Source organism: Xiphophorus couchianus, chromosome 22, assembly GCF_001444195.1.
Source record: "Xiphophorus couchianus chromosome 22, X_couchianus-1.0, whole genome shotgun sequence".
Taxonomy (NCBI): domain Eukaryota; kingdom Metazoa; phylum Chordata; class Actinopteri; order Cyprinodontiformes; family Poeciliidae; genus Xiphophorus; species Xiphophorus couchianus.
Window position 1 is genome coordinate 2,815,828 of NC_040249.1, and position 18,588 is coordinate 2,834,415.

The 18,588-nt window shown below is 42.9% G+C and overlaps 1 protein-coding gene across 1 annotated transcript in view; it reads right to left on the reverse strand.

Moving 5' to 3' along the window:
* Positions 1-5,831: 5,831 nt before the first annotated feature.
* LOC114137870 (sprouty-related, EVH1 domain-containing protein 2-like) overlaps positions 5,832-18,588 on the reverse strand; it is a 37,297-nt gene continuing 24,540 nt past the window's right edge. The window contains exons 5-6 of the mRNA XM_028006703.1: positions 12,426-12,584; positions 5,832-11,450 (exon numbers count right to left, since the gene is read on the reverse strand). Coding sequence (XP_027862504.1) covers positions 10,665-11,450; positions 12,426-12,584 — 945 coding nt within the window. The 3' untranslated portion in view covers positions 5,832-10,664. The remainder of the gene's footprint in view (positions 11,451-12,425; positions 12,585-18,588) is intronic.

Sequence of the window (18,588 nt, forward strand, 5' to 3'; positions counted from 1 at the left end):
TTGGAGGGATTCGTTACGCTCGCTCACAGACGGTGGAGAGAGAGACGGAGGCTCGTCCACGGAGGACTGGGATGTGTGTGCAGCGACCAGAAGGAGGAAGAGGAAATGGAACAGTGGCGGAGGCAGTGGCGCCATCAGAGGAAGAGACTCTTTCCGTGCCTGAAATAAAGATCTCACCCCAGACTCTTCCGGCCTGGTTCTGTTTTAATCCCCTGACGCGCAGCACTTCCCTCGTAACCTTGAACTGGTACCGACACGTCTGGGGGGGCCAACCGCGACATCGCCTAAAAACGTTCAAAACTGGCTTGGTACAAGACCTGCTACAGGGTCAAACTCGGCTTGATAAAACCGTTCAGTAGGCATAGGTCAAAGGTCATTTACAAATACCAAGTGATGTAATCGCGTAGTTTAAAAAAAAAAAGCGAATGTCAGCTGGCTAATAAGTTATAATTTTAAAATGGCGTTACGAATTGTGGTGGTTGTGACTCCTTTAGCATTCTGTGGCTATTTTCTGGTGACTTTGTTTTTAGCCTGGTTATAAACCAGTCCCTTGTTCTACGCTTTTCTTTTTATAGTGAGTCTGGACCAGGGGTGGGCAACTCCAGGCCTCGAGGGCCAGTCTCCTGCAACTTTTAGATGCATCTCTACTTCAGCACACCTGAGTCAAATAATGAGGTCATTAGCAGGACTCTGGAGAACTTGACTGCACTTAGGAGGTGATTCAGTTATTGGATTCAAGTGTGTTGGACCAGGGAGACATCTAAGATTTGCAGGACACCGGCCCTCGAGGACCAGGATTGCCCACCCCTGGTCTGGACCCTCGGCTATTGTGAAACGATGGCTTACTGGAGTGAACTCTTAAGTTTTTTTTTTTGTTTGTTTTTTTTTAAATATTATCTCTTACCCAGTTGCTAACGTCTGGCCATGTAATGCGCCAGTTTGACGGTATGAAGCTTGCCGGAAATCACTTGAGCTGTAAACTACCAGCCTCCACTGCTGGTAGTGGAGTTTTAAACTGGTGGAGCCTCCACAGCTCCACTAGTTTAAAACGAGGGTGATGTTCCTGATTTTAGTGAGAACGTGAGCAGCAGTGTTCTGGATCTGGTGTAGCCGTTTGATTTATTTATTTCCTTTCTTTAAGCAGACTTGTGAAGACACTGTTGCAGTAAACAGCGCCACTAAAGATAAACACGTGGACGAGTTTGACTAGGTCTCCCTGCGACATTAGTCCTCTACTCTTGGAAATGTTCTTCAGGTGGTAGAAGGCCGACTTTGTAACTGTCTTTATGTGACACTGAAGGTTTAGGTCTGAATCCATCACTACACCCAGATTTCTGGCCCGATCTCTAGTTTCCAGCTGTAATGAAGCTTGTGTTGATCCTAGATTGCTCCTCTTTAGATCCGAAGATAACTTCAGTTTTGTTTCTGTTCAGCTGGAGAAAGTTGTGGCACATCCACATATTTATCCGTTTAAAGCATTTGTTCAGTGCTTGTATTGAGTTTGCAGTCACCTGGTTGTAATGTAGAGTTGTTTAGCTCATTACATGTAACTGACGGGGTGTCTGGACAGGTACTCCATGTCACCAGCAGCTTGCTAGCTGTAGTTTTTAAATAGCGTTGCCTCAACATGAGAGATTGGTGACGTTCCTTTAGTTTCCACGCAACGACTTTGCTATTAATCTGAAAGCCCTCCAATCATCTTGTTTGTGTGAAGGGAAATGTTGCATCTGTCTTTCAGGCAGCTGACTTGCAGTGGACAGCAGCAGGTGCACTGCAGGTGAGCTAGACTCCAAGGGGAAAAAAAACTTTCTCTGGAACCTAATTGGAAGGATTTTAAACAGGAGAAAAAAAAAAAAACTACGTGGAATATTAGTGTCTTTGAAGTAAAAAGTTTTACATGTATCATAAAAGGACTTGATTGCAATATGAAGCTTACCGAGGAAAAAAATGGGGAAAAAACCCCACTTTTTTTCCATGACAAGGAAGTACTCTCAAATATCAACAGAATAAAAAGTGTATTTCCCTTTTATGCACTGGAATACTTACATGTCTGCAAGTCTGGATTTGACCTGTGCTAAATGCCGACGTTACTGAAAAGGCTTTGTTTCAAGACTCGTAAAAACTGTCGATGCCAAAGTATGTCTTCACCAGCCAAACATCCGCTTTTTGTTCATGTTTTCAAGGACAAATTGGAGTCGAGTACATTTACTCTTCGGTTTTAGAGTTGCATTTGCTCGAACTCCAATGAGCCAGACTTGATGGAGTAACAATAGGCCAGAATGTTGCAGCTCTCTTCAAGCTGTGCTAAACCCAAATACTCAAGGCATAAGAAAAGAAAGAAAAAGGGGGGGAAAAACAAATCCAAATCCTTTCCTATCTTTGGAGTCGACTCCACGGTCGCCTCGTTTCTGTAAACTGTGGTGGGAAGTGAGCGCCGGTGCTCGGTGCACCCGGAGAGGGGCCATGTTGACCCCATTACACAGGCAGATATCTTAAATGTTTGCACATGTGGACTGTGATGCTGTTTGCAGCCGTTGAGCTGCTTAGCAGGCCCCCAAAAGCCCTAAGGGACCCTCTCTTTCTCTTCTCTTTGCTCTCCCTCCCCCTTCCTTCTTTCTCCCTCTCTCTCCTGGGCTCCATCATTATCGCCCACATGCTTTTCCAGAGACATCCTGAGTGAAACAGCTCGACGGCTTCGATGGCTATCACATGTTCCTGCTGAGGAGGGAGGCAGCTGTGAGAAGTACATCTTGAGACCTACGTTTGCACCAAGTTTTTCTTTAACGTTGTTTTAGTTAGTTGGGGTTTTTTTTTTTCGAATCCGGCCAAACTTTGACTACTTTTAATGTGAATCTCTGATCAGTACTGTTAGATCTGCGTTTACCACGTGCACTGGCATTCACATCTCAAAGGGACAACGTCGATTTTAGTCCCATGCTGGGTTCTGAAATCAACTGCCTGAATGTTGAGACTCGATGTCCTCGTCCTGCTGCTGGTGAGGAAAGGAAACCTGCTGCAACAGCTGCAGACTAACATTTATCTGCTGTCTTTGAAACCCTTTAACGTTTTTCTAAGTAGGAGATTATGAAAATTATTTGTTAATAACTTTCGACTCATGATGGGTTCCTTTGCCCGTCCGTTCCCGTCTCTCTGTCCCTTTTCTGTTGGATTACTATCAAATAAAGCCCACTAGTGCCCCCCCAAAAAATCAGCTTTGGCAGCATAAGATCCAGACTATACTCTACCAGCACTTCACAGGCTTGTCCAAATCTTCTACAGCAAACTTTAACATGCTATTTCTTCAGCAGTGTGAATAGAAACTGCTGCTGTTGAGTGACTTGCTTATCGTTTAGCGTATTTCCAGGCTTTGCTGCAGCTCGCAGAGTGTTCCACAGTTCTTGGGACAACTGTTTAGATTAATCTTTAGACTCTTTTTTTTCAGAATGTGATGAGGGAGACCTGGTTTATGATGAAATGGTGGCTCTTTTCACTTCTGAAATATGACTCCAACACCACTCGCTGGACCATTCAAAAGTTTAGAAATGCCACTGTAAAGGTTGAGTTATATTTGCGTCTTTGAAAGGTCACGTCGCGCCAAGACAGTGGTACGACGTTTAAAGTTTGACGCACACGTTGGAGCGGCATTCTCATAAAAAGAGCCTTCGTGGAGGGATTATATACATGCCGGGTGCAAGAGCACCTTTCCAATCATTCAATCTCATTTTCAAGAGTGACCTGGCAAGGTAGCAGCAGTGTTTACAATTTCTAAACGCTTACAGACTTCAGCTGCTTTCTTGGCTTCCTACACCTTTTTGCGCATCATTTTCTTCATCTGTTCGGTATATAAAACCTACACTTGCTTCACCAGAACAGAGATATTTCAGCTTTAGTGTTGGCCAGAACAGTAACAAAGTTCTGTCTGGCCAGGGAACTTCATACTTCACAAGAACCCAGTGGTAGAAATCTGAGGAAATTGTCACTGGTTCCTGCCTTTGCAGCATTAATAGTGGTTGGATACCAGGCAACAAAGAAGTTTTGCCCAGATGTTCTTGCAGCCCCAGGAGAGAAAATAAATTCTTTTGTTCTTGCAGAGTATGTGTAGAGTTTTTTCCCCCCATTACTTCATTTGTGGACTAATTTGCTTTGATTCCTTTGCACACGTGGACTAGTTGGGTCATTGCCAACATCTTGGGTGAATATTATGTCAACAGCCCAATTAGAAATTTTCTAGCTGAGAAAAAAAAGTTGATGTTGATATGCTTATCTTACTGTATAGCACTGTCCGGTGAATCTCGAGTTGAAACCACACATTTACATACAGCTTATAAAAAGACATGACCTTTTTCTCACTGACATTAAATCAGATGAAACTTTTCCTGTTTGATGTTGTTTAGGATTATGACTGAGGTAAAGGGGGTTGGGCTCCTTCCTCAAGCTTCTCACAATGGCTTCCTTTAATTTTTCTGCTGTAGAGCTCTTGCAACTGAGCGTGTCAGGTTTGGAGGCTGCTTTGCTCCCACACGACCTTTCAGCTCTGTCAACAAGTTTACTGCGAGACTGAGGTCAAGGCTTAGGGATGGCCACTCTACGTCTTCGTCTTTGTCCAAAAGCCACGTTGGAACTAATTTGGTGGTCTGCTCAGGATCTTTGGATATTTGGAAGACCCATTTATACTTTAACTTCCTATCTGATGCCTAAAGATGTTGCTTCAATATTTCCATTTCTGTTTTGTGAAGTGCACCAGTCCCCGCCGAAGCAAATCACCCCCACAATATGATGCTTCAGCAATCTCAGGCTTGCAAACACCCCCTTTTACCTCCAAACGGAACAATTGTCATTATGGCCGAAAACTTTCAATTTACAATCATCAGAACTACCGGACATGTCTCTAGAAATTAGGGTCTCTAAATGAATTGGCCAAATTCCTACCTGGCTTTTCCTGGTACTTTAGGAGTAATTGCTTCCTCCTGACTGCATGGCCTTTCAGCCCAAGTCGGCGTAGAAACGGTTTCATTGTTGATAACTCCAGGTTCAGCGAACAATTTTGTAAGATATTTTTGCTTTTGAGGAGATTGGTTCACACAAAAACAGTCACCTTTGGGATTTGGAACCGACTGGTGGCTTTGGAGGACGTTCCCATGTCGTCTCACAACACGCTCCTCCAGGCATAATGCACCCAGAGCAGTGGAGGTTCATTTCCTTCCAGATGTCTTGCCTTATTTGATTTGACCACGTTACACAAGGAAGCAGTGAGTATATGGTACGCCTCCATTTAACGCAAATATTGTCAGTGGACCTACTAGAAGGTTACAAAGCTGTAACATCATCAACCAGGCCTTACCAACTTGCTTAAAGGCAATGTCTGACTTTTATCTGGTTTCAACTAGATACAAGTTTGACTTGTTAAATGGAACAAGTAATCATATTCTATTTTACTAAAGTGCCCATGTAGCACTGTGCAAAAGTCTTGGGTCAGCTCACATTTCCTTGGGATTTTCTTTCAAGACATTGAAATATTTTGAATTGATCTTACTCTATGGTTCCGGCGTTTCTTTTGGAAATCTCAACCATATATCCCTCCACCCCTTTGAACTGCAACACTTTTTCAGTTCAGTACCAGATCATTTTCAGACTCTTTGTTTGTTATGCCACTAAGCTCGTTGGGGTACATTTGCAGCAGGTAACACTGAAAAGCAAGTTTGAGAAACACCAATCATGTCCAAATTCTGGGATTTGAAGACAGGAACCATTTCTAAAGCTAACTGGAAAATTCTGCAGGTTGGACACTTTAAATGTGAGATACGTGGAATAAACCAGAAAAGTTTCATGGGGAGATGTGGGGGTTTCCTCTGTGTTCTCTCTCGTTTTATTAAAGGCAGAAGGTAAGACACACATTTCGATTCGCTTTTCTCACAGACCCTGGCCACTCTTTAGTATCTAGAAAGTACTTCCTTGTCCTTCTCAAAAGCAAGAGCTACATCCATCGTACATGTTATAAACAGTTACTTAAAAAAACAAATATAGAAATAAAAATGTACAACATACACGAGATATATATAATATAATTTTTGCTCTTACTTTGTTTTGTTGTTTTTACAGAGGTAAAAATGCTAAGTGTAAAAAAAAACAGAAAGAAAAAAGATCCAAATTAGTACAGTGTTTTTTTTTTTGTTTGTTTTTTTGTTTTTTTACCAATTCTTTTTGTCGTTTTTGATTTAAATACACAAGATAAGGTGGATGTGTTCAGGCACTTTGTTAATGGCTCTGACATGTGAGATCAGTGTAAAAAAACAAAACAGAAGAAAACAACACACAGACACTTTCTGAACGGATTGGCCCAGTCCCTGATGCATCGTCGTTAATGGATCCAAAATTAGTAGAACAAAGCCAGACTGCAAGCTGATCCCAGTATCTTCGGATCAAGGAACAGGATGGAGAGGCTGGAGAGGATGCCACATAAATACACACACACACACACGCGCCTTCATACAGGGACACACAAGTGGGTACAGGGGACAGGATGTGTCGAACAGACACAACCATGGGGGAAAGAGGACATCCTTAAACACTTTTCAGTTACAGTAAAAGGACATTTCCTTGGCAAAACAATGAGGGCTGGACGCTTGTTTTTAGAATCGCAGACGTATTTTTTACACTTTGTGCTCTCCGAGGGATTCCTACTGACGTCCTGCCTCGTTTCATCTTTAAACGGCTTATTGTGTTCACCGTCACGTTCCAGACGCTGCCATCACAGAGGCCAAGGGCTAAAGAGACAGTAAAACAGCAGGTGGGACAACGTTCCCACTTTTTTTTCTTTTTTCTTTTTGCATTTGCTGTAAAATTCAAAGCGCTCGCAAACCCCACCTGCACCCCCTTTACATAAACTTTAACCATTTCTTTCCCAATCAGTCACAGACGAACCCACACTTCTGTTGCTGAGCCAAATCTGGCATGAGGGCAGGTTGAGGGTTGAGGGCTGAGGGGACGATTTAGGGCAGAGATTAATAGCACACGCTGGTCACATGTGGTTTCAGCAAGTTTGTTTCTCATGTTCACAACAACTTTTAATGCCTCAGACGGACAGACTGGCTTTTGGCGATAAACCAAGTGGCTTTATAATTAACAGAGAATAAATGAAATAAATCAAGGGGGGTATGCGTTTTATTCCGAACCTCCTGGACGTCATCTTACCTTTGCAACAAACGGCATGATCATATAAAACATTCACTTCTTTATTTCTGTTTAGATTTTGGCGGAATAGGTGGGCTTTAAAGAGCCTTAAAATATTAGAATAAAATAATATAGAAAAGAGATCCAATTATATTATGTGCTAACTGACCTGTCCGTGTATTCAGCTGATCCTTTGGGTCACGAGGCACGGGCTGGTCATGAACGTATACCACGGTTTTAAAAAGATACCCTTTCAAAACGGCACAGATTTTCTGCCATACTTTCAATAAAGTGTAAACTTTGTTTACTGAGATGCCGGAGAAAGTGCCAGAGTGACTAGAAACGTGTCATTCTGGCAGAGCAACGTTAGCCAGCTATCTGCAAGAAGGCCACTACACATTTTGCCTGAAGAAAATGTAACTATCAGGAAATATTTACGGTCACAAAGAACACAGGCATTCATCCCTATATGGATCATCAGTCCATGGTTTGTGTATTTCAACTCACGTTGCTCTAAAAGCATGCTCTGAGTTGCATGTCTGTAAAGTAGCAGACTGCAGGCTAGCTTCCAAGCTAACCATGTAATATGAACTTGTTCTGCTTGTGTAACTCAAAGAGCAGAAGGGGTTTAATATTATCTGCATTAGGCATGTCTGCTTTGAAACTACTGCTAAATGTAGTTTATTTTATATTGTGGCTATGTATCAAAATGAAAGTACCAATTATCAACACGGTATTAAATTTAAGCAGAAGTATGACTCATTTTTGGTTTTCTCTTTAAAGTAAAAGCCATTTATTTTGGGGTTAATTTTAGTGATAGTGATGAGTCTTTTTTTTTTTTTTTTTCCTTGCAGGGAGCTTATTATGGACCTTTTTTGTAAGACAAGAGTACAATTCGTCAGGCCTGTGCTGTTCCATATGTGACCAGTGAGAAAGTTTGGGATTTGATGGTTAAAAAAAAAAAAAAATCAAGGGTGCGGTGATTGTGTATCGCAGACAAACTAGAGTCCATAGCTTACATATGTAGTGAGAACTTTTTTTTTCCTCTCCAAATTTCCTTGAAATTTCTTGTTACAAAAACAGCTTAAATCACGTCCAGTTGAATAGTTTGATTGTTGCAGACATCTTTACAGAGACAAGTGCAGTTCAGACTGAGACTCCACATTTTAAGGCATATGGGCACAAATAGTTAAACGGTATGTCATTATTATTTCAGTGTTTGACCAAAAAAATTTAAAAATCCTGATTTCTGGATGGAGGCTCTTGGTTTGCTGAACAAATCGAGGTGGCTGGAATTGTAAGACTCAGTGGGCGACCTGGTTACGGGAATTTCTAGGCACTGTTTTAAGGTCATGAGAAAGATGAAGGGATGCTAGATTATCGTAGCATTACTTGAGGCAACGTTGAATCACTCTTCTAAGGGTAGGTGATGAGTAAATAAATAGGATTTTAAAAAAAGAAAACATAAATCTTTGGAATATCTTAAGAGTATTAAAAGGATAGATTACATTCACTGAAGAGAGATTCTGTTAAGGTATTATCGCTAATAATTCCCTTACCTGTATTCGAAAGATGTCACATTGCAGCGAGTTCGTAGAAAGTGTTGATATCGTCAGAGCAGTAGACCTTTGACGGCTAGCTAGCTCAGCTTAAGCTGATTTTAAAATATCTAACTGCGACTGTTCCGTATTCATGGAGATCAATGCTAAATTAGCAAGATACTAAACGCTTACTTTCACAAGACATCATCGTTGAGTTGTTGCCATTTTCTCAGTCAAATATTTGTGCTACGATACAAATTTAAGTTGGTGGAGGCTACTAGCTAAAAACAAGTCTGTTAGACCAAAAGCAGCTTTGCAACGGAAACTATTTTTCTTTCTTTTTTTTAGTGCATCAGGCCTGACTGATTCCAACCTTCCAGGGTCTCTCATTGGTTCTGATTTCATTTTTGACAGTGAATTTTGGAAGACATGCCAATTCACATTAGCTAGCCATTTTAAAATGTGTAACTCTACCATGATATCAAACCTCAATGTTTATGCTAACAGGGAGAAAAAAAATCAATAACTAATGGCAAGACTAATTCACACTGCTGGTTGGAAGCAGAAGTGTAATCTAAAGTCTCCAGAGTGTTTGATTATGAACGAAGGCATTCATATAAAAACCTTACCAAATAATAAACTAGAAGAAAAAGTTTCTACTTTAAAGGTCATTATTTGACATGTAGTGAAATGCATCTAAATTATTTCACATTTAGGAACCTAAAAGCTGTCCTAAAGATTCAGTCAAGACCATTTTTAGCTTAGTCTACCGTCATGAACATGCATGTTCATCTGTGCATATGCAAAAAGTCTTATTTCCAAGGTTCCATAACACCACAGCTGCGTCATGTCAGTCTAATCTCGAGTCCACCAAAAGGGGAGTGAACTGTTGACTTTTGTGACAGGCTTGTCTTTTTTGCATTCCTGAGCTTTTCCAGGTCTTGCGAGTTATTTAGAAATCATTCCGACAGTACAACTTCTCCTAGTGACGTTGACATTGTTCGGCAGAGAAAAGCGACAAGCCTCTCGGCGGCCTCTTGTGTAGACTATCGATATCCGCAGCAGTAGTGTCATAGTTCCACAAACATTTTTAGCTAAGCTGCCCAAATCAGATGTAACGGGGAGTCCATGTGAGGATTTATTGATGTTTCTACAAACTCGCTGCGATAAGACGTCTGTCTGCTCACAAGAAAGGGACCTGTTGCTGATAATACCTTCACAGAACCTCGCTTCAAAAATCCAAACTGTGCCTTTAAAGATTTGTACCGCATTTGTTTGAGCGAGGAAAGATGTCCGCAGAGAACTATGAAGAGTATATACATTAGCTTTACTACAAGCTGCAGTACAGACAACAAAAGGCCTCAACTTACACTCGTATAAACACACATGTACGCGCACACACACATTCCCAAAGAGGTGTAGTGTCTGATTTCTGTTGAACTGAGCAGGCCTGATGTTTGAATAGAAAATAAACAATATGGCCACAGAGACATTAAAGGAAAGAAAAGAAAATACAACAAAGAATTCAAGTTCTTTGAGGCCAAGTCAATGTACAAATATAACAATATAAAGTACCTGCATATGTGATACATGACGTATAGGTTGGCTATAAAAAAGGCCCCCTGAAAAAGACTGCTCTCTCTTTAGAAACAAAGCATGAAATGGCCACATGGAGAGCTGAAAGAACTGTCTGCCATAAGGGGGAGCTTATCTTCCCAGGCTGTTCACAAAATGGACCAACTGTTTTTTGTTTTTTTTTCTTATTTGGCTTATTTCAGTGTCTGGAATTTGTAGAGAAACCCAGAAAAACCAAGGCAAGAGAGCGAACAGCCGCGACCACTTCTTCCTCCTCTTTGAGCTTCTTCCCCATCCCTCCTTTTCGCTGCGTTTGCGTTGGGTTAAGGTTTTTATTTTTTCCAATGTTTCCTCTGAGAAGATTCCAAGTACGACATCTCAGCTCTGGGCCTTGTGTCGGCCTCCGCAGCAGCCGCATGCGAGCCCCACCCGGTGGCAGGCGTGGAGGGGCGGGTAGAGGCAGAGGCACGGCGCCACTGCGGACAAGCCTAGCAAAGCCAACCAACGGGTGCCAAGTCGGCCCCCGCCGCTACCCTCGCCTCCGTCGCAGGAGCAGGGGTCCGAGTACTCCCCCTCTGGGTCAGACATGCAGTGGTAGAGCATGGTGTCTGCCAGCCACATGCAGCTGACACGTCGAATGCACACTCGCAGGGGATCTGGGGCGTCCTGGCACCGTCCTCTCCGATTTTCGGAGAGGTAGAAGGCCTCACCGCAGTGCTCGCACTGAGCACGCTCCAACCCGTTGTCCTTCCGCCCCTTCCTTCCATTGGAGGACGGGGAAGAGCTCGTGAAAAATGACCGAGGCTGGCTGGAAACGACAGAAGAGAAGGGCTGGTGGTAGGAGCCGCTGTGACCCTTAGAGGTCAAGGATCCTAGGGCGGGGTCAGAGTCTGAGGGCGACAAGGAAGGTGCCAGCGGGTAGGTATAGTCGTGCTTCTGCGCCTCTGTTTTGTCGAAGTGTACATAGGACTCTGTCTCATCCGGGTGGATGTATCTATCACGCACAATGGCGTGTCGGTAGTCCTCATAGCCCGTGTTCCAGGAGCGATCTGCCTGGCGTCCAAGGTAGCGTTCTGTGCTTCGCTCCCAGCTGCGCTCCCGGGGGTTGATTCGGACAATTTCCTCATCCTCGAAGGTGACGTGTCGAGGAATCCGAGACAATGGCTGAAGGGGAGAGACAGAAAGAACCTTTACTTGGACAAATGTCATTAGACAAATATACAATACAGGTACACCTGTTTAAGAGCATTAAAATAAACTTGTCTGTAAACCAAGAAAAATCTCACTGAGGCCTACCAAATTACTGTCGATCACACTACATCTCCCATAATACACTACCACAACAACTCACCTTTGCACAAGTTGTACTTGTGGGAAAGTCAAATGCAGTAAGAAAACTGATTGCACTTTTTGTGGTTGCTGTGCAATAACAAACCAGTGCATTCACATCAACCCTGTCTAGTCTACTTTAATCAAACTAGTTTGTTTTTCTAGAAAGTCCGGTTCATTTGTGGAGGCGTGAATTCACAATCGTACTCTAACGCGATTAGAGCAATCCCTCAAAAGCAATCCCTTGTCCACCTAAAAACCTAGGTCTCGGTTTGGTTGAAGTGAAATCTGATGTAATTCCAATGCATATGTGACTGCCAAGGAGAGTGAGAGACCCCTCGAAAAGCAGGAACTGAGCAACAGTGCATGGCATTCTGGGTATTTACAACCACAAGAAATGACTCATGGTCTTTTATCAAAGACAAAAGAGAAATCCTACAACTACAAAAATCTGACGCCATTCCAGAAGAAAAAGGAAGTAGGAAGATGTGCTCAGTGTCTTTTTCAGAGGTTTTCATGACATTTCCTTCAGTGGTTCTTGGTGCAGTGCCACCACAGGCGAGGTGATCAACAGGTTCTTCAAAGAGTTTAGATCGTTTGACAATGCAGAGTGAAAGCAAACCACATCAGCTGAAATTGTATCAAATGTCGGGACTTTGGCCCGTAATCGAACCGAGTCTACTGGACTATCAGGACATGCATCACCTGGTCAAAATAGTGATAGAAAAGCAGTTGCACTAATCAATGAATAGCTAATACTTGAGAAGATGCACATATCTATTCAACTGTGAATAAAGGAAACCCGTTTACCTGGTCCAAGTAGTAGTGGTCTGTGAGGCGGTAGGAGTCATGCAGGTCATGTCGATGTCCTGGCGTGCACTTGTGTCTCTGAGGAAGGGGCGAGGACTCGAACGGCGTCAGGGAGCTGTCCAATTTCTGAGAGGAGTTGGATGAGCTGTCTGTGGCGTTCTGAGTGTACAAACAAACACAGGATGCGTGCTCAATCGCTGCTTTCTCATTGGACGCGGCAGACGAGTGCACCGTGATTGGACAAACAAAAACAGGAAGCCTTGTAGCAGCGCTGATTGGGAAAAAAACAGGAAAACACGTGAAATGGTGTTTTTTTTTGTCAGAGCCACTTCATCAAAGCTTGGATTACTGCACGTCGAGTCAACGTTCAAGATATGAAGAGGCAGCAACATAACTGAGACCATCTTAGAGACCACAAAACCTTTTTAAAACTCAACAACAATGATCAGAAAATCCCTTGCAATCTGTCACAGCAAAAAGATTGCTTAAACGTTTAGTGAAGAAGAAGCACAAATAACTTCAAAAATGCTCCACATAAAGTATGTGGTGCAATTCAATATTTTAACTCAAGACATTTGCACACGGTAACCAGAGTCGCCTTTTTTGGCCTCTCCAACACACACCCCAGGAACCCCCTCTGATCTTAACTCTTCTAGCCTCACAACAACCTGTCCTCCTCTCTCCCCCATCGCACTTTTCCCCACATTCCGCCCCTTCTCCTCTCTTGCCGGCACATGCAAGAGAGGCATATGCGCTGCTCTGCATATGCCTAGATGTGTGTGTGCACAAACAGTGTCCCGTTCCTTTTCCGCTAAAGGCTGTCAGGGCTCAAATCCAACCCAAGCCGTGGCCAGACACAAGGCAGTCGGGCTGTTGCCATGTAGTTCTCAGACAGACACATTTTCAGACGGAGCAAACCAGGGGTCATCCTCTGAGGGCACCGTCTGACAGTCAGGTTGGTGCTGCTCCTGTCTCATCATGTCATCATGGTTATTTGAGTGCAAGGGTAGGCGCTATTCAAGCTGTGGTTCAGTCCGGTGAAAGGGGTGAAAGAGTGTAACTGGACTATGACATAGGCTAAATAAGTCACTGGTGATTAAGAGAGAGCGTGTTAGAGGAATAGTGTCTTACAAAGAGCTACATGTTTACATTACTATGATTATTAAATATGTAAAGACAGTATAAAATTCTTCTTCAAAGCCGCAGTATGTAATTTTTATTTACATTTTTTCGTTTTTTTCCATATTTGTTAAAACCATCACCATGTCATGACAGTACAATATGAGACACAGAATCTGTGCAATGACTGAGCTCCGCCACCTTCTCCCAGTGCTACCATTGCCGTTTGAAGAACAGCACCTCTCCCAGTCAAAAACAACCAATCAGAGCCAGGAGGAGGGTTAGAGCTGTCAATCAACCTCATGTATTCGCTGCTGACTGTGTTGATGGAGTAGAAACAACTTACCGTGACAGAAAAACTGCATATCCGCTGTCATCAGAATGCTAACTAGCCTTCCTGGCAGGAATGCTAATTAGCATTAGCGTTTCGGGCAGTATATCAGTCTGATATTATTATTATTTTATACTTCAGTGAACAGGGAAGAAAATTCCATACAGTTTGATTGTATTATATGTATGGCCAACAATGATATTAAAACTATAGCAACACTATAGCAAAACTATAGCTACAATATTGTATATTACATTTTTTATTACTCTATTTAGATATTTATATTATGTACTTATCCTAACCTGATGTAGCTCTTCGCATGCCAACTTTCGTCAACAAGGACTGTGGCTTACACAAAGTATGTTTTTTCTTTATTTAAAATCGAAACCTAATGTCCAATCTCAAGATAAAAGGTTTTGTTCAATTGCACTGCTAACCAAACGAATGTAGCTCAACATAGCTTGTTATTCGAGAAGGAGTTGTTCTGTTGCTGAGTTGACTGCTACCATTCACTAATTCAATCATCTAAAAACACTCAAAAATACAATAATCACATAGATCTTCATTCAGTCATTTGTGCTTTGATGTGCTAAGCTGCTAGCTGAAGGTTTAGTAGCCACTTTTGCATGGCAGCATGTTCTGAGCGATACTAAGCACAGAAAAGAACACTAGTCTAATGCGACTGCTGTCCAACACATCCGGGTAATATTGAGACAGTCTGAGGAGCCTCTGCTATCGAGTTAGCCACCAGTTGTAATAACCTTTGGTCCAGCTGATAGATAGAGGATATTGATCGGATATCCAATATTGGATATCGCTGACAAGTCTTCCTATTTTGGCCTGTGATCACTGTTTGCATGCCAGTGACTCTTTATGAATGTTGAAACTGCAAGCACCTGTTCAACATGCAAACACTTGTAATCATAAATATTGGGCAAATTAGAATGGTTTTCAGTGTGCATCACCTGTAGGTTACATACAGTCCTGGGACATGTTATCTGCAAGCATTTTGAACCCCTCCATTACATACCACTTCAGATCAAATCTGGGATGTTATTTGAGCTATATGACCCAGATCTGGTGTGTGTGTCGGTCTGCTCTGTCTGCTGAAGCCATCCCCATTATATCCTGCTCCCCACATGGATACTGCCATGCCGAGAATTTCCCCCAGCTTTCTTACAAAGCCCTGAAAGCAGCTAGCCAAAAATAACATAACATACTGCCTCTGCTCCTGGTCCCGCCCCACCCTGCAGAAGCCATTACTGGGGGGAAGGAGGAGTGGATATGGTACAAAACCAGTCTGACTCTGGCCTCCATGGCTGCAACTAATTCAAAACACAGACCAGACTTTCTGCAGCTGAGCCCAAACGCCAGAAGAGGACAGAGAAAGAGGGGAGAGTTTATATTACTGGACATCCTTTTGCTGTGTATTCCAGTCCAAGGCTGGACGGAGGGCATTTCAGGTTATTTTCTGATACAAAACATGCCCCGACTAAAAGCCCAGGAGGAGTCATCCTTCAGCAGGCCAATCTTGCACGACCTAGAATTGCTTCAATAGTTTTCACTCTCCCTGTTGTGAATGAGCCAAAATAGACACAGAGACAGGAGATGTGCAGAACGGGGGTGGACTGAGTTAAGTTTAGGTTTGATGAATGAGGAATAATTTAGGGAAGTCCGTCATTGCTCGTGCAAGACAGGAAGAACTAAGGTCCTGTTGCACGGAGCCGCTCTTCAGTTAAACCTTAACAATTTTGTCCGGCTTCCTCCCACAGTCCAAAAACATGACTGTTAGTTTAATTGGTCTCTCTAAATTCTCCCTAGGTGTGAGGGGGTGTGTGTATGGTTGTGTGTTCTATCTGTTTCTGTGTTGCCTTGCGACAGACTGGCGACCTGTCCAGGGTGACCCCGCCTCTCGCCCGGAACGTTAGCTGGAGATGGACACCAGCACCTCCCAACCCCACTAAGGGGCAAGAGTGCTAGAAAATGGATGGATGGATGGACTTTTGTTGTGATCCAGCCGCTCGTTTACACACCACCAGTGACCAGAGCCTCTCACACCAGCACTTTTTGACACTTTTCTGTAACACCCCCGCAGAGGTGTGAAGTAGTCTGCTTGTATGAAAACGCACATGCGCAGAACACACAGCTTCAGGGTTTCTTTTGCGCATGTGTAGGGAAGATAACAAAACAATGGCGGATAGCATCGTGCTGTGTTGGGCTACATAACGTGTTCAGTTTAACACAGTGTGTGTTACATGAGGACTTTGTTCGTGGGACACGGATACGGGTTCTTTTCACAATGAGGTGCCAGCTAGTGAGATGGAACTAAGGGTCAAAAGCGCAGATGCATTCAATGACATGCTGAAACCACAGCGCCATCTAATGGCCTGGCATGACAACTGCAGTTGACTCGAAGCGTCTTGGCGGTGCCATTGAAACATGGACCTTTTTCCCAATCCACATCCAAAAACACCAGCAGTTTTCAGGCAGCGGCCTCGTGTAAACCTGAGTAAGCTGTTCTCACTATAATTTAATTCCTACAGCTTTAAGTGAGAGGAAAAGTCTAAAGTTTCAACCAAAACCGCGGCACAATCTCTGACTTATCAAAGAAGTCAGAGACTAAAGATTCACAACTCATAGCACTTGTGGTGTAAGCTCAATACCACAATTATCCTGAAATTTAGACAAAATATTGCTAAAGCGAGAACTCTGATCAAAGTGGTTAAATGCTAGCATCACCTGCAGCTGTAATGCTAAAGAGAAACATACAGGCTACATGTACTGTATGTTCTCTGGGTATTCTAGATTAAAAACACAGATAGGACAACTGATGCTAGACTCTTTAAAAGAAGGCAGGGGGTTGCTTTGTATTTATTATATGCTAAACAAATCCTACTAAACTGGAAATATTAAACATATTTTTGTAACTCGTAAGGTTTTGTTAACTGCTGCAACATTAAGTTTAGTCTGAAATATACAAGTTTTTATTTTACAAAATAATAATAATGCAGTTTCTCTACCAACAAAAGCGAAGGACTGCTTCGAATTTGTTCCGCTGAAATCTTCTACAGTATTCCCCGCACCACCATCCTTCCCCCGAAGCCTCACCTCTCCACTCCTGCTCATGTGTTTGTGTGTGTCTCTGTGGTGGCTGTACACTCCCAGCAGAGCACCTATTAGTCTTGGCCCTAACAGACAGCTCGAGTCAAAGATGAACCACGAGGCACTTCCTCTCGTAAATCAGCAGCCCCGCACTAAGCTGGGAAACAGCTGCTCCGCGCAAGCTCGGCGGCTTCTCTCCCTTCCAAATGGGAGGGCGCAAAGATAGTGTGTGTGTGTGTGTGTGTGTGTGTTTGTGTGTGCGCGGAGGGAGTTGGTGGGATACAGGAAGTGACCTTGTGACCCTGCCTGCTGGCTCAGGTGTCAGATTTCAGTACTAAAGGAGGAGGTAAATGGTGGGTTAGCATAAAATGCCTTTAAGCTGACCTAAGGTGGAGAACTATCTGCTGTGGCAGGTATGCATAACAAAAGACTAATATTAAATCCTGAGCTGATAAGATTTAGCTTGCAAATGTTTCACGCAGAAGAACAGCAGTACAGGACATCATTCTACGTTTCCCTTCAGCTTCTTCGAGTAAGCTTTTAAATTACATAAGATTTATAGACGGTAGAAGATTAGATGCTGTCATGTCTAGTTTGGTGTATTGTGATATTTTAAGCACAGCCCTTTATTAGGATGCCGTGCTAAAGTTTCTAAAGGTGAATTCACTCCAGCCCTGTTTAGTCCGCTTTAATCAAACTCCAGTTAGTCCAGTCTGTTAAGGGAGGTGTGAATGTGTAATCAAACTCTGAAGCAGGCCAAAAAAGCAAACTCCGGTCCACCTAAAAACCTAGGTCTTGGTTCGGTTGAAATGAACAGCAGCACAATTCAAATGCATATGGAAACCCCTCTGAATGCAGGAAGCAAACAACAGTTTATGTAAATACAACCAAAACCAACCGAAAAGTCTAGTGCTATCGCCAGTGGGAACATGTTGCTCAATTAGTTTGGTTCATTTGGCACAATAAAAGCGAACAGCACTACATGAAACTACAAGAAATGCTGCAATTTTGGTCACAAAACCAACCAAGTCTCCTGGACTCGCAAGTGTGAAAACACTGTAAAAGTATCACATTATTCTTGGTATATTTTGACTTTTTAGTCTCATAGTTTTGAGAAAAAATTGTAGCCTGGCTGTAATACTTTGTCGTGGAGGTGACCTGAATTCAACGTCCAAATAAACAGAAGTTGTATAACATGCTTGACAAACAAGATGGCGGTCCTGAGTGTGCTGACATCACTCTGAACTATGGAAACCCAAGAAGTGCATTGGTGAAAAAAAAAAAAGGATTTATCGCCCAGCCCTACTTTAAGTCATATATTCTGTATGAAGGAACATTTTTGAAACTTTTTAAAACCGTGATGGTGACACTGGCAACCAGTTTTTAAGCCCAGGTTCTATGTATGCCAAAGCTCTCTACGACAGTCCGGGCCATTGTCAGACTCTATGATAGTGGCATGACGTTGTGTTGCAGCAACTACGTTATCCTGTGTTGCAGCATAAACAAAAGGAAAGCAGCAACACGATTACATGGCCAAATAGCACCGCCACTAAGGGCCTACTTCTTCTGTTTAGCCAGATGATTGCGATAAAAGATGCACTTCTAGAGCAA